The sequence below is a fragment of the Scyliorhinus torazame genome, chromosome 1 (assembly GCF_047496885.1).
Source record: "Scyliorhinus torazame isolate Kashiwa2021f chromosome 1, sScyTor2.1, whole genome shotgun sequence".
Classification (NCBI taxonomy): domain Eukaryota; kingdom Metazoa; phylum Chordata; class Chondrichthyes; order Carcharhiniformes; family Scyliorhinidae; genus Scyliorhinus; species Scyliorhinus torazame.
Genome location: NC_092707.1, coordinates 149,694,874 through 149,710,639, shown reverse-complemented (window position 1 = coordinate 149,710,639; position 15,766 = coordinate 149,694,874). Strand labels below are relative to the sequence as shown.

Genomic DNA, 15,766 nt, shown 5'->3' with positions numbered 1-15,766 from the left:
AGGCGTTGCAGAAGGGTACGGATGGGTCGATTTGAACTTCGACTCTATTCTTATAGTCCCCAGGGGTTTCCCGCCTTTCGGGGCAGACCCTGTACCTGGTTCCAAGTGATTGGACTTCGTCCCAATCACTTGGTTCGATATTCTCCAATGCTGGAGCGATTCCTTGATCGATGGGCGGTTTTGAGGTGGTCGTTCACCTCTCTTTGTGTAGGCTCCTGTTGGCGCCGAAAAGTCTGGGTTGGCTTTGTGTGTCTAATTTGTTGCACATTGTTCCCGGGGATTGCTAATTAGTATTCAGATGGCTGGTGTTTTGTTATGCTGATGGCTGCAGCTATCGATCTCGTCTGGCTTTCCCAGAGGCGAATACACAGTTTTACCTGCAGCTGCTTGTTTTAGTCCTGTTGGCTGATTTTCCCATCAGCCTTTTCCGTTCGACATTGTAAATCGGGGTTAGCCATTCTATATCGGGAGTTAGCCATTTTAACTGGCTACATTCCCTCCTTGTGATCCTAATGCGAAGCGTGAAGGATCACATCATTATGTTGCTTTCCATTCCCTGACCTGGGGGGGACACCTCCTTCATGGCCTCTGCACTGACCATAGCTATGCACAAACATTTTTTAAAAAAAATATATTTTATTCAAGTTTTTTGGCCAAACATAATAATACGTAGTATTTCTTTGACACAACAATAAAGCAACATAAATAACCGTGGCCAGTTTTAAACAAATAAATAAGTAATATATAAACAAAAACAAAAAAACAAAACTAAATGGCAACTGCCTTGTCCAAAATAAATACTCTCCAAAAATACAATCCAACAATCCAATATACAATTACATATACCAAATACCTATACATATACAATAACATCCCTGAGAGTCCGTCCGATTCCTCCCCCCCGCCCTTCCCCCCCCCTCCCCCCTGGGTTGCTGCTGTTGTCTACTTCTTTTCCATTCCCTCTACCTTTCTGCGAGGTAGTCGATGAACGGTTGCCACCGCCTGGTAAACCCCTGAGCCGAACCCCTTAACACAAACTTAATCCGTTCTAACTTTATAAACCCTGCCATATCGTTTATCCAGGTCTCCACACCCGGGGGTTTGGCTTCCTTCCACATTAACAATATCCTGCGCCGGACTACAAGGGACGCAAAGCCCAACACGTCAGCCTCTCTCGCCTCCTGCACTCCCGGCTCTTCTGCAACCCCAAATATAGCCAACCCCCAGCTTGGTTCGACCCGGACCCCCACCACCTTCGAAAGCACCTTTGCCACCCCCTCACCTGTTGCCTCGCAAAAGCCCTCAATTGCATATACCGAAATCCATTCCCTTGGGGCAACCCATATTTCTCCGTCAGCGCTCCCAGACTCGCAAACGTCCCATCTACAAATAGATCACTTAGTTGTACTACCCCAGCTCTTTGCCATGCTCCAAATCCCCCATCCATTCTCCCCGGAACGAACCTATGATTGTTTCTTATCGGGGACCACACCGAAGCTCCTGTCCCTCCCCTATGCCGTCTCCACTGCCCCCAAATTTTCAATGTAGTCACCACCACCGGGCTTGTGGTGTATTTCTTTGGTGAGAACGGCAACGGCGCAGTCACCATTGCTTGCAGGCTAATCCCCCTGCAGGACGCCCTCTCCAATCTCTTCCACGCCGCTCCCTCCCCTTCTCCCATCCACTTACACACCATTGAAACATTGGCGGCCCAGCAGTACTCACTTAGGCTCGGTAGTGCCAGCCCCCCCCTGTCCCTACTACGCTGCAAGAATCCCCGCCTCACTCGCAGTGTCTTCCCAGCCCACACAAAACTCATAATGCTCTTCTCAATTCTTTTGAAAAAAGCCTTCGTGATCACCACCGGGAGGCACTGGAACACAAAAAGGAATCTCAGGAGGACCACCATTTTAACCGCCTGCACCCTACCTGCCAATGACAGGGACACCATGTCCCATCTCTTGAAATCCTCCTCCATCTGTTCCACCAACCGTGTTAAATTGAGCCTATGTAATGTACCCCAATTCTTGGCTATCTGGATCCCCAGGTACCGGAAGTCCCTTGTTACCTTCCTCAACGGTAAATCCTCTATCTCTCTGCTCTGCTCCCCCGGATGCACCACAAATAACTCACTTTTCCCCATGTTCAGTTTATACCCTGAAAAATCCACAAACTCCCCAAGTATCCGCATTATCTCTGGCATCCCCTCCGCCGGGTCCGCCACATATAGCAACAAATCATCCGCATACAGAGATAGCCGGTGTTCTTCTCCCCCCCTAAGTACTCCCCTCCACTTCCTGGAACCCCTCAGTGCTATGGCCAGGGGTTCAATCGCCAATGCAAACAATAACGGGGACAGAGGACATCCCTGCCTCGTCCCTCTATGGAGCCGAAAATAGTCAGACCCCCGTCCATTCGTGACCACGCTCGCCATCGGGGCCCTATACAGCAACTGTACCCACCTGATATACCCGTCCCCAAAGCCAAATCTCCTCAACACCTCCCACAAATAATCCCACTCCACTCTATCAAATGCTTTCTCGGCATCCATCGCCACCACTATCTCCGCTTCCCCCTCTGGTGGGGGCATCATCATTACCCCTAGCAGCCTCCGTATATTTGTATTTAGCTGTCTCCCCTTCACAAACCCAGTTTGGTCCTCATGGACCACCCCCGGGACACAATCCTCTATCCTCATTGCCATTACCTTGGCCAGAATCTTAGCATCCACATTCAAGAGGGAAATGGGCCTGTATGACCCGCAGTGCAGCGGTCTTTTTCCTTCTTTAGGAGGAGCGATATCGTTGCCTCTGACATAGTCGGGGGCAGCTGCCCCCTTTCCCTCGCCTCATTAAAGGTTCTCATCAGTAGCGGGGCCAGCAAGTCCAAATATTTCTTATAGAATTCAACTGGGAATCCGTCTGGTCCCGGGGCCTTCCCCGCCTGCATGCTCCCAATCCCTTTCACTACTTCCTCCGTCTCAATCTGTGCTCCCATCCCCACTCTCTCCTGCTCCTCCACCTTAGGAAATTCCAGCTGATCCAGAAAGCACATCATTCTCTCCTTCCCGTCTGGGGGCTGCGCTTCATATAATCTTTCATAAAATGCCTTGAACACTCCATTCACTCTCTCCGCTCCCCGCTCCATCTCTCCCTCCTCATCTCTCACCCCCCCTATCTCCCTCGCTGCTCCCCTTTTCCTCAGTTGGTGGGCCAACAACCTACTCGCCTTCTCCCCATATTCGTACCGTACACCCTGTGCCTTCCTCCATTGTGCCTCTGCATTACCCGTAGTCAACAAGTCAAATTCTACATGTAGCCTTTGCCTTTCCCTGTACAGTCCCTCCTCCGGTGCCTCCACGTATTGTCTGTCCACCCTCAGAAGTTCTTTCAACAACCGCCCCCTTTCCCTACCCTCCTGCTTTCCTTTATGTGCCCTAATAGATATCAGCTCCCCTCTAACCACTGCCTCCCAGACCACTCCCACCTGTACCTCCCCATTATCATTAAGTTCCAAGTACCTTTCAATACACCCCCTCACCCTTAAACACACCCCCTCATCTGCCAATAATCCCATGTCTATTCTCCAGGGAGGAAGCTGTTGTTTTCCTTCCCCTATCTCCAGGTCCACCCAGTGTGGAGCATGATCCGAGATGGCTATAGCCGTGTACTCCGTCCCCGTCACCTTTGGGATCAGTGCCCTTCCCAAAACAAAAAAATCTATTCGTGAAAATACTTTGTGTACATAGGAGAAAAACGAAAACTCCTTACTCCTAGGTCTACTAAATCTCCAGGGATCTACTTCTCCCATCTGCTCCATAAAATCCTTAAGCACCCTAGCTGCAGCCGGCCTCCTTCCGGTCCTGGACCTCGATCTGTCCAGCCCTGGGTCCAGCACCGTATTAAAGTCTCCACCCATTACCAACTTCCCCACTTCTAGGTCCGGGATTCGTCCTAACATACGCCTCATAAAATTGGCATCATCCCAGTTCGGGGCATACACGTTCACTAATACCACCGCCTCCCCTTGCAGTTTGCCACTCACCATCACGTATCTGCCCCCACTATCCGCCACTATAGTCTTTGCCTCAAACATTACCCGCTTCCCCACTAGTATGGCCACCCCCCTGTTTTTTGCATCTAGCCCCGAATGAAACACCTGCCCCACCCATCCTTTGCGAAGTCTAACCTGGTCTATCAGCTTCAGATGCGTCTCCTGAAGCATAACCACATCTGCCTTAAGTTTCTTTAGGTGTGCGAGTACCCGTGCCCGCTTAATCGGCCCGTTCAGCCCTCTCACATTCCACGTGATCAACCGGGTTGGGGGGCTCTTTACGCCCCCCCCCCTTGACGACTAGCCATTTCATTTTTCAATCCAGCTCCTCACCCGGTTCCCACGTAGCTGTATCCCCCCCAGGCGACGCCCCCCTGCCCCGACCCCCCCCTTCCATACCAGCTCCCCCTTCTCCCCAGCAGCAGCAACCCAGTTACCCCCCCCCCGCCCCGCTAGATCCCAAGCTAGCGTAATTGCACCCCCCATGTTGCTCCCAGAAGTCAGCAAACTCTGGCCGACCTCGGCTTCCCCCCGTGACCTCGGCTCACATTGTGCGAGGCCCCCTCCTTCCTGCTTCCCTGTTCCCGCCATGATTACCATAGCGCGGGAACAAAGCCCGCGCTTTCCTTTTGGCACCGCCCCCAATGGCCGGCACCCTCAGCTCCTCATCCTCCCTCCCCCCTCTCCCCCACGACATGGGGAAGAGAGAGAAGTTACAGGGTCGCAGGTTTAACAACTTGGGAAGTCCTCTCTTCCCCCTTTTCCCCCCTTCATCCCACAAATTCACCCCCCCACCTTTGTCCCAAACGTTCTTTTTCTGGCCCGTTCACTCCAGCTTCTCCTCGACAATAAATGTCCACGCCTCATCTGCCGTTTCGAAGTAGTGGTGTTTCCCTAGATGTGTGACCCACAGTCTTGCCGGTTGCAGCATTCCGAATTTGACCTTCCTTTTATGCAACACCGCCTTGGCCCGATTAAAGCTTGCCCTCCTTCTCGCCACCTCCGCACTCCAATCTTGATATACGCGGATCACCGCATTCTCCCACCTACTGCTCCGAGTTTTCTTTGCCCATCTGAGGACCATCTCTCTGTCCTTATATCAGAGAAATCTCACCACTATTGCTCGAGGAATTTCTCCAGCCCTCGGTCTTCGCGCCATAACCCGATAGGCTCCCTCCACCTCCAGCGGACCCGTCGGGGCCTCCGATCCCATTAACGAGTGCAGCATCGTGCTCACATATGCCCCGACGTCCGCCCCTTCTGCACCTTCGGGAAGACCAAGAATCCTTAGGTTCTTCCTCCTCGCATTATTGTCCAGCACCTCCAGTCTTTCCACACATCTTTTGTGTTGTGCCTCGTGGATCTCCGTTTTCACCACCAGGCCCTGTATGTCGTCCTCATTCTCAGCAGCCTTTGCCTTCACGACCCGAAGCTCCTGTTCCTGGGTCTTTTGCTCCTCCTTTAGCCCCTCAATTGCTTGTAATATCGGGGCCAACAGCTCCTTCTTCATCTCCTTTTTGAGTTCATCTACGCAACGCCGCAGGAACTCTTGTTGGTCAGGGCCCCATATTAAACTGCCTCCTTCCGACGCCATCTTGCTTTGTGCCTGCCTTCCTGGCCGCTGCTCTAGAGGATCCACCGCAATCTGGCTACTTTCCTCTCTTTTTTCCATCCGTGTCCAGGGGGGATTCCCTTCTGGATTACTGCACAGTGTTATTTGCCGTTAAAATTGCCGATGGGGCTCCTATTCAGAGCCCAAAAGTCCGTTCCACCGGGAGCTGCTGAAACGTGCGACTCAGCTGGTCATCGCCGCACCCGGAAGTCCATGCACAAAAATTTTTAACTAACAATTCTAAGGCCGCTATGTCAGACAGCGACATGCATTACAAAACAATAAACTTGGAACCTCTAACTTATTCTTAATATACTACACTCACCTAAACATTCCATTATCCTACCTTCCTCAATCATACAACAAAATCATAGCATTTCATACAGTCTTTCCTGGCTTGGCAGTCAAGCTCAGGATCATACAATTTTTGCTCATGAAAAAGTTCTTTACATCTCTTTATTTACAATCACAATAAACGCAAGTGAATGCACTTTATTACTTTATTATAGATCGCGGGGGTCGGGGGTCTGGTCGTAACCGAACATAGGGGATCTGATCCTATATACCGGGGTTCGAGCGCGGTATGCTCTCCTTCTCCATTTTCGTAGACGCATAGTCTGCACGATGCAGCAGAGTATCGCCAACGCTAGTAGTGTTTCGATCACATAGGACAGGGAGTACCAGGTTATGAACCTGGCACACCAGGGTGATGTAGTGTCGCTGGTGACTGGGCTCTGGGTACTGCGGGAAAGTGAAACATTAACGGCTGGGGGTCTTGAAGTCATGGGGTTCGCGTTCACGCGCAACCAAATGTCCAATAGCACAAAGGTGATCCACTTGAAGGAAGTCCTCATGGCTCTTCTCTTTCCTTTTCTTTCTTTATTTTCTCCGGTCCTGGAGCTTCTGGAGTTCTGTAGAAACAAGCATAGTGTCTGTAACTATCTTTGTTTAATATCTTGTACGCTAGTGTGTCTGTCCTTTGGTGCCAATTATTCCCTTTATAATTGGTCACTATGTGTGACTCCCTCATTTTTTCCCCCCCAAAAACAAATTTTTAGGACACGGCACACTTCCCAATAATTAACCAGTGCTGATTTAGCATCCAAATGTTCCAGGATGTAAATAGCAGCTGGCCGGCAACCTAAAGGTTACCTAAACAAACAAAACTTTTTGAAATGAAAAATGCCAAAATGAGGTGCGTATGGGCCGCGACGGGTAAGAGTTGGATGGAGTCCCTGGGAAGGACGGCTACCAATGCCGTATCTCTCCTACCCGAGCGTAGTTGACCAGCGGGGGGATCCCAGGCAGGGCGGGTCTCAAGCCGTTTCTCCACTGCCTGAGCAACCGACAAGAACGGGCAAAAATGTAGTCATCGTGGTGGGGCTGCCGTAGTGGTTCTACCTTCGAACAAGAAGGGCAGTTACGAACAGGCGTCTGGTACCCAAACAAGTGTCTACAGACAAGTCCTCAGAGGTTTCAGCCGAATAGGCGTGGGGCAGTGAGAAAAAATTCTCCTGTCGGACAAACGACATTTAACAAACGTACAAACAACATAAAACATTCTGCAGGTTCCATCAGAAAGGACAACACTTCTCTAAAGCGGTTCCTTTAAAACATCACCTGGACACCTCAGTTCTCGGTTGCGAACAGGGTCGCAAAGGGGTTCTCGGTTTGGGAGTCAGACCCAAGGTCGTCCTCTTCTCCCGGGTGCCAAACTCTGGAGTGGATTAGGGCTGAAAGGGCTGCATGGTGTGAGTTGGAGTTGCTTTCATGGTGTCACGGTGCCAATAATTAGTGTCTAATTGTGTGGGGACAAAATCGGGGTCGTCAGTGTGGTTCGGTGGTCGGTGGTGGGGTTTGTTCAGGAAAGTGATCAGGAAGGGATCACTTGGATCAAAGTCGGAGTCGCTGGGTGTGGGTCCTGGTGCATGGGGATAGTAGGGAGGCGTGCTGTGGCTATCGTCCGACTCACAGTCGCTGTCTCTGCTGCTGCAGTCTGTGGGCGTTCCGGGGCGGAGTGTATATTTCGGGGGTGGAGTCGAGGTCGAGTCTGTGGCTGGACTGGACGTGGTGGGGGTTTGTAGGGTTACGTTGGCTGTGGGCGGGGCGTGGTGTGCTGCGTCGAGCATGACGTGGTGTGCGTGGTTCGACTGTGTTCCATATGCCTTCAGCTGGTTAACATGAAACCACGCAGTCTTACCATTGGGGTACTTTATTTTATAAACGGAAGGGCTTACTTTATCCGCAATGGAATACGGACCCGAGTATTTTGGTGACAGGAATGTGCTGGGGTTATATACAGAAAGCATCACTTGCTGTCCGATATTCTACTCAGTCACATGCACTGTCTTGTCGAAACAAGCCTTGCTCTGTTTCTTTCTGGTGCCCAATTTTACTGCAGCTGCTAGCTGAGCCGTTTTAACATTTTTCACTAATTGTTCAATGGCTTTCTCGTGTATGAGGGCCGTCACTTCGGGGCTGGTCAGGTCCAAACCTAACAAGTATTCTGTGCTGTTCATGGGGCGTCCGGTCATGAGGGTGTGTGGGGTGTAATCTGTGGAGGTAGAAATAGTGTTACGCAAAAACATCAGCGCAAAATGGAGGACTGAGTCCCAGGTGGTGTTGTTCTGCTGGACCATTTTTCTGAGGGTGGTTTTTAGGGTCCGATTCATGCGCTCCACGATACCACTCGACTGTGGGTGGTATGCTTTGTGGAATTTTTGGGTGATGCCAAATATCGTGAGGACGTTCTGCATGACACGTCCCGTAAAATGGGAACCTTGGTCGGATTCAATGCTGCGGGGTAGTCCCCATCTTGTAAAGATGTGGTGGGTCAGAATCTTGGCTGTGGTTTTTGCAGTGTTTGTACGGGCTGGAAATGCTTCCACCCATTTTGTAAATGTGTCAATGACCACAAGTACATATTTATAGCCATTCCTGCAAGGGGGCAATGGTCCTATAAAGTCAATCTGGAGGTTAGTCCAGGAGCCACTAAAAGGTCGGGTGTGGCTGAGTTGGGCCTTTTTGGCATATCTGTCGGGATTATTCTGCGCACAGATAAGACAATTTCCTATGTAATGGCTTACATCTTCCTTTAAATTTGGCCACCAACAAAGCTGTTTGAGGTGGGCTGTAGTGGGATCGATTCCCTGATGTCCATGACCGTCATGGAACAAACAAATCAATTGATTCCTGTCCTGTTCAGGAACCACATAAAGGGTGTCCTTTAACACCACACCGTCATGTGTGGTCAGTGTATTTCTAAACCTCTCGTAGGATGCTGGATACTTCCCTTTTACAACCTCCTTGAGATCGCTGTCCTGCTTCTGGGCCTCTACTAGATCCTCGATCTTTGTCTGTGAGACCTGAACTGCACTCACTGGCGCGCTTTCGGGGGGTTTCCAAAAATACCCATGTCTGGAACCTGCTTTAGCCAGTGCGTCGGCTTTTACATTTCCAGGGGGGGAGGAACGATGGTGGCTGCAGACTTGATGATCACAAAAGTCCTCTTCTGGGCTTTTATGACGCAGCAATGGGGCTGAGGGGAGGGGTTTTCCGTCTACGGAAACAAATCCTCTTGCTTTCCACAGGGGCAGAAATTCCGTGAGGCTGTTGCAGACATAGAGGCGATCCGAGTATATGTCTGCTGGGCTGGGGAAGGAATCTGGGTGCTCAACTATATATGCGACGGCCGCGAGCTCTGCTGCCTGCGCGCCTAAGTGGCCTGGTAGTTTCAACGATATTTCCTCGACGGCGCGTCCCTGCACGTCCTCGACATAGATACCGCAACCTGTTATGCGCTTCCCATCCAAGACTGTGGAAGATCCATCCACATAAATCTATATGGGCTCACACGTGTCCGTGTGCTGGGGGCTCTGAGTTGAATTACCTATCTTTCTAGGGGGTGTTTTAGCGATAAAGCGGCCTGTGTTGTGGTGTGGAGAGATAATCTCACATTCATAGGGGGTTCCGGGGTATTGTAAATTGTCGGCTAAGTAGGTGTGTGTCTTTGTCCTTTTCACAGTGATGTCCCGTCCCTGCAAGAGAAGGGTCCATCTGGCTGCTCTTATTTGGCTTACTGTACCGTCCTTGAGTCGTCGGTCCAGTAAATGTTGGGTGGGGGTGTGTTCGGTCAGAATTGTGATGGGGTTCAGTCCGGTAATGTATGAAAAGTACTGGACTGCCCAGAATACTGCGAGCAGGTGCCTCTCACAGGCTGAAAATCCCTGCTCCACAGCATCTAAAAGTCGGGAGGCGTAAGCTACGGGGCTTAACTGGTCGTGCCGTTCCTGGAGGAGCACGGCTGAAAGGGTGCAGTCTGTGGTCGTTACCTCTATGGCGTAAGGGGAAAGCAGGTCTGGAACCTGTAGTGCGGGGGCTGCTATGAGTGCCTGTTTTAAAGAGTCCACAGCATCCATATGCTGCGGAAGCCATTCCCATGGGACTCCTTTCTTTAAGAGGTCTGAGAGGGGTGCTGCCTTGCTGGCGAAACCGTCAATGTGGTTTCGGCAGTAGCCAACCAGTCCTAAAAACAACCGGAGGGCTGAAACGTTCTGGGGAAGGGGCAATTTAGCAATCGAATCAATCCTTTTATGCTCGATCTCGCGTTTACCGTGCGTGATAATTGTTCCCAAATATATCACTTTTTCTTCCAAAATCTGGGCCTTTTTGGGGTTGACTTTACAACTAATTGAATGTAATAGTTCCAGGAGTTCGGACAGAAGCTCAATGTGCTCTTCCTTGGTGTCTGTCTGCAGTAGTAGGTCATCTACATACTGTCCCAGACATTCGGGGCGAGAGAATTTGGCTAAACCATTTGTCAGCTGTCGGTGGAAAATGGAGGGGGAGTTGTGGAATCCTTGTGGCAGGCATGTCCATGTGTACTGCTGTGCTTTAAAGGTGAAGGCAAATTTGTACTGGCACGCCTTTGCCAATGGAATGGACCAGAATCCATTACTGACGTCCAAAACCGTAAAGAATCGGGAATTGAGTCCCTGCTTGAGCATGGTCTCGGGACTTGTTGCTACTGTGGGGGCTGCTGCGGGGGTGACTTTGTTGAGTTCCCGGTAATCGATGGTCAGTCGCCATGATCCATCGGGCTTTCTCACTGGCCAAATCGGGGCATTATTAGTGGAGGCTACAGATCGAAGTACGCCCTGCTCTAATAAGCTCTCTATTACTTTTGAGATTTCTCCCTCTGCCTCTTGGGGAAATCCGTACTGTTATTGGGGTCTAGGGTCAGGTCCTGTTATTTGTACGGAGCCAGTCATCCGTCCACAGTCGTGCTTGTGGGTCGCGAATGCTGCCCTGTTCTTTTGCAGAACTGCCCTAACCTGCTTGTCTGTGCTAAGCGTGGTCGGGTTGAACCAAAATTTGCCTACTGCGCTAATTTTGTTCATGTATTCGCCTATGTTGAGCGTTGCGGGGGCTCTTGCGGATTTTGACATCTTCCAGACACACTGGTTGACTGGATCGAATTATAAGTTGTGGGAATTCATGAAATCAATTCCCAGAATGTGTTCTGCTGTGTGGGGCAGGTCAACTAAAACCACGGGGTGCTTGGTGGTAATGTTACCAATTTGAATGGGTACAGGGGCTGTGATGTGTCCCTGCTGTAAGTGGCCTGTGAAGCCGCTGAGGGTGATAGTGGCTGTAGTGGGCCACCTGTTTTTTTGGAACATGGTGGAGGAATTTATTGTGGTGCGGGACCCTCCTGTGTCCCAGAGAAATTCGATAGGTTGTCCCCGAATTTTTGCTGCAACTACTGGTCGTCCTGACCTATCCCAAAGGGTGTCACAGACCCAACTGGGGGAGCCCGTACACCGTCAGTCCGTTCCGGTCAAGTCCGTCTGATCCGAACGGGCGCCAACGCTATGAATGGGCTCTGTCTTTTTCTTAATCAGAATGCCCGTCTGCTGGGCTCTCTGTGGCTTTTTAGGGGCATTGCACTCTTTTGCGAAGTGTCTCAACTGACCGCAGTTGTAACACTCTTGTGACTTGGGTGGGGGGCTGTTCTTTCCCTCATTCACCCATGCGGGGTTCTGCTGTGTTGTTTTTACTGCCTGCATATCTGCGCCGGCCTGCTTTCCCTCGCTATTCTTAACTACGGGATTACTTTGAACAGATTATTCTCAAACGCGGGACAATCTTTTCACTACCCATTTCTCGTTATGGGCCTCCTCTGAGGGATCATAACTCGTACAGGCTTTCTGTCCTGTTTCTGTGGCAAGGGAGATAAGGGTGCGGGTCCATTTGGCCATGTTGTCTGGGGACAAATGGGCACGGTCTACGTCTCCAAAGACTGCTGCGAAGTGAATCCACAGGCGTCCAGCGAACGCTGTGGGGTGCTCAGATTTCTTCTGCCTACATTTGTTGAGGCCATCTACGGGGTCACCCCGGTTATACCCGATCGCATCCAAGATTGCGGTATGCATTTCTGCAAGGGTGCCTCCTCCTACATTCTGTGGGGCGGGAAGGGCTGCTGCTACCGACGGATCTAAACTTAAAACTGTGAGCTTTACATGCTCTCGCTCATCCAGGCCGTACATGTGCGCCTGATGTCTAACTGTGGCAAAGAAATGGTGGGGATCTGAGGTGGGGAGGAACGGTGTGATCTTCTCGCACGCATCCCGTAATTGGGTCACTGTTAAGGGGGTGGAATATAGAAATTCCGTGTCGTCTACTATGGCTGTGCGGTGGGTGGTTACAGGGTTCATTGGAGCTTGAACTATCTGCTGTGTGGGGGGTTGGGGCGCTTTTCTCTTTTGTGGCTTTCCCTGCGCACATGTTCCCTGAACATATCTCTGCGCTGTTTCGTTTAACTCTTCCCAATCAGGGCCGTCTTCCTGATCTAACTTTTCCCCAAAGGTTTCTTGAAAACCTTTTTGAACAGAAAGCAGCGATTGCAACTCTGCAATCTGCTTCCTGCACTTTGCTTGATCTAAGGTGCTTTGTCTTTGTTCTGTGGTGGCAGCATGAAGTGCTCTTAATGCTGCCTTGATATCACTACACTGTTTCTGTAATATCTCTACCTGTTTTTCTGTCTCCTCTCATACCAGGACTGCACGTTGCGTGTCCTGATAGGACTTTTCGTATCGAGACTGGAAGCTGCTTAAATGCACCAGACAAGACTGGTGAGCCCATTTGGCGTCATCCATCTCTCCATCTTTTGCTGCCAATTTCCTCCTCAATTCCATATTCTCTCTTTCTACTTCGCTTACATCGACCTTACTCATCCGATGTATGCCCTCAACTTCTTTGCGGAGCGTCTTAACGACCAAACAGGACACGATTGCCATCGGCTTGCGAGCTTTCGCTAAGCTCTTTTTGTGGATCTCGCTCAGGTTCTCTCACCAAGTATGTCCTATACTCCCGGGACCTGATTCCTCGTTATCACAGAAATCATTCCAAAGGGGCCATCATTTCCCTTTGAGATATTTCCTGATTTCTTCCTCCCAAATGGGACATTGTCCCACTCTACTGCTGCTGGTCGCTGCGACCGCAAATTCCTCAGGGTTCATGAGGCGCTGCATTGCCTGCATCGCCATCTTGCCTATCCGAATGCCTCTTCTAAATTTGGAACAGGGGAGCTAAGGCGGTGTTGTAAATACAGGTACGGCTTTCGCTACTTTCCGATATACAAACTTCCGACAGTTTTGACGCAACAAAAATCTATCAGTTTTACCTTATAGCCCTGTTAGTTACGCATGCGTACACACACTTCCGAATTATGAGTATTGATCAGAACTGCTTGAACACTTGTGGTTTTCTGTTTCCAATTGGGTTTCTAATTCAAATTCTTGGGTTCTCCCTGAGTGGTTTTCCAATTCTAGATCGGGTCCCGGCGGAGTCGCCAAATGTTGCTGCTAACTTTAGCCTTAGTTTAATTGCTCTTGTTCTATCACCTTTGCTCTTGAGTCGCCAGGTATCTTTCTGATACCGCCACGTGGTTCAAGTCCGAGTAATGATCAATAATCCAACACACCGCTTAGTAAGAGTTAAATCAACGCACATTTATTAGATACAGTAATCAATACTTATGCATAAATTCTACTTCTAAGCTACTTCCTACAACTAACAGGCCAATACTTAACTTGTAAATGGCCCACCAGGTCAGGGAACCGAATGGCCTTTCGTATGGGTTCTGAGCCTGCGGGATTCGAAGCTGGTACAGATCGATAGCTAGGAGCGCCTATCTCGTAGCGAGCGTTGAAGTAAGTCTTACGATTTGAGCGGCTGTTGCAGAAGGTCAGCAGAAGTGTGCAGAAGGGGTTGCAGAAGGGTGCGAAAGGGTCGATTTGAATTCTATTCTTATAGTCCCCAGGGGCTTCCCGCCTTTCGGGGCGGACCCTGTACCTGGTTCCAAGTGATTGGACTTCTTCCCAATCACTTGGTTCGATATTCTCCAATGCTGGAGCGATTCCTTGATCGATGGGCGGTTTTGAGGTGGTCGTTCACCTCTCTTTGTGTAGGCTCCTGTTGGCGCCGAAAAGTCTGGGTTGGCTTTGTGTGTCTAATTTGTTGCACATTGTTCTCGGGGATTGCTAATTAGTATTCAGATGGCTGGTGTTTTGTTATGCTGATGGCTGCAGCTATCGATCTCGTCTGGCTTTCCCAGAGGCGAATACACAGTTTTACCTGCAGCTGCTTGTTTTAGTCCTGTTGGCTGATTTTCCCATCAGCCTTTTCCGTTCGCCATTTTAAATCGGGGTTAGCCATTCTAAATCGGGAGATAGCCATTTTAACTGGCTACAGAGTTTGGCGGTAAAACACGCCAAATCACCTGACCTCATTATTTATGCACCCGGGTGTTTCAAGCCATGTTCAATGTCGGGACAGACTTCGATGGCACAATGTTTGCCGTCAGGTCCAGGTGCCATATTTTAGAGATGGTGGACTACCTGAAAATGCAGATGGATCTTCAGAAGACCAGAAGATGGACCTCCTGAAAACAAAGATGGATGTCAAGGAATGTTCCGAGACTGAAAAATGGACCCCCTCCTGGACACTGAATTGGAAGTTCCACTTGCAGATGCACCCCTGACTAAATGCTGCGGTGTTCTAGGGTCCAGGTTTGCAGGTGGCCTCCATCCCGAACTCTGGAGGGAGGAAGCCCAGGCATTATTCAGGTGAGTACTCATATCTGTATGCTATGCTGTTCTGAAAGTGTTTCATGCCGGCATCGCAGAGAATCGGGGGAAGGGTGGAAGGCCTTCATCACCATTCCATTAACGGGTTGCAAATGAAATGATGAAATGAAAATCGCTTATTGTCACAAGTAGACTTCAATGAAGTTACTGTGAAAAGCCCCTAGTCGCCACATCCCGGCGCCAGTTCGGGGAGGCTGGTACGGGAATTGAACCGTCCTGCTGGCCTGCCTTGGTCTGCTTTCATAGCCAACGTTTTAGCCCAGTGTGCTAAACCAGCCCCTAAATGAGGGTCTAGCCAGCCTCTGGTGGGTTTTCTGACCCGCCATGGCAAGTACCAGTGGAAAATCCCCTGTAAATTCAAACTGGTGCGAAACCAATCTCTGGGCCTCCCTCCGTATTACCTCCACGCCTGCCATTGAAGCCGCCAATGGGGGCTTAGGAGAATTCTTCTGGTTCTGTGCTTAGATGAAGTGTTCAGTGATTGATTTCAACAAAGAGAACATTTCCTACTGCTCTTACCTCACTAGATCTATCTTAAGCAGCACCATTCAACATTGGACAGTAAGTATCATCAAAAAATTAAATTACAGCTGCACAGTCAACATTAACCCAAGGCTTACTTTAGAATGAGTGTCATCGTCTCCTTCCTATCTTTCCCTTGGAATGGCAAAGAACCAGTCAGCATTTCAAACTGCCAAGAAACAGAACCATTTCACAAAGGTTAAGAGCTAAACAGTAAACAGTTCACAATCAAACGCTTCTCAGAAACAACATTCACAAAGGCTGGGCAGCCTTCACGTTTCGCAAAACTAAACCCAATTAGAAACTTGAGGGGAGCTTTACGAATTAGTGGGATTCAAGTGAAGGAATTAAGATCATCAGCTGCAAATCTCATCTTACATCACATGTTCCTGGTAATAGTTTTTGTGACGCAGTCAGTTGTCAAGACCAA

At 49.9% G+C, this 15,766-nt stretch overlaps 1 protein-coding gene across 3 annotated transcripts in view; it reads right to left on the bottom strand.

Moving 5' to 3' along the window:
- Positions 1-15,766, bottom strand: part of rps6ka1 (ribosomal protein S6 kinase a, polypeptide 1) — a 491,911-nt gene that overhangs the window by 145,852 nt on the left and 330,293 nt on the right. For all 3 annotated transcript variants that reach the window (XM_072501006.1, XM_072501007.1, XM_072501008.1), the window contains one exon: positions 15,435-15,505. In XM_072501006.1, the coding sequence (XP_072357107.1) occupies positions 15,435-15,505 (71 nt within the window). The remainder of the gene's footprint in view (positions 1-15,434; positions 15,506-15,766) is intronic.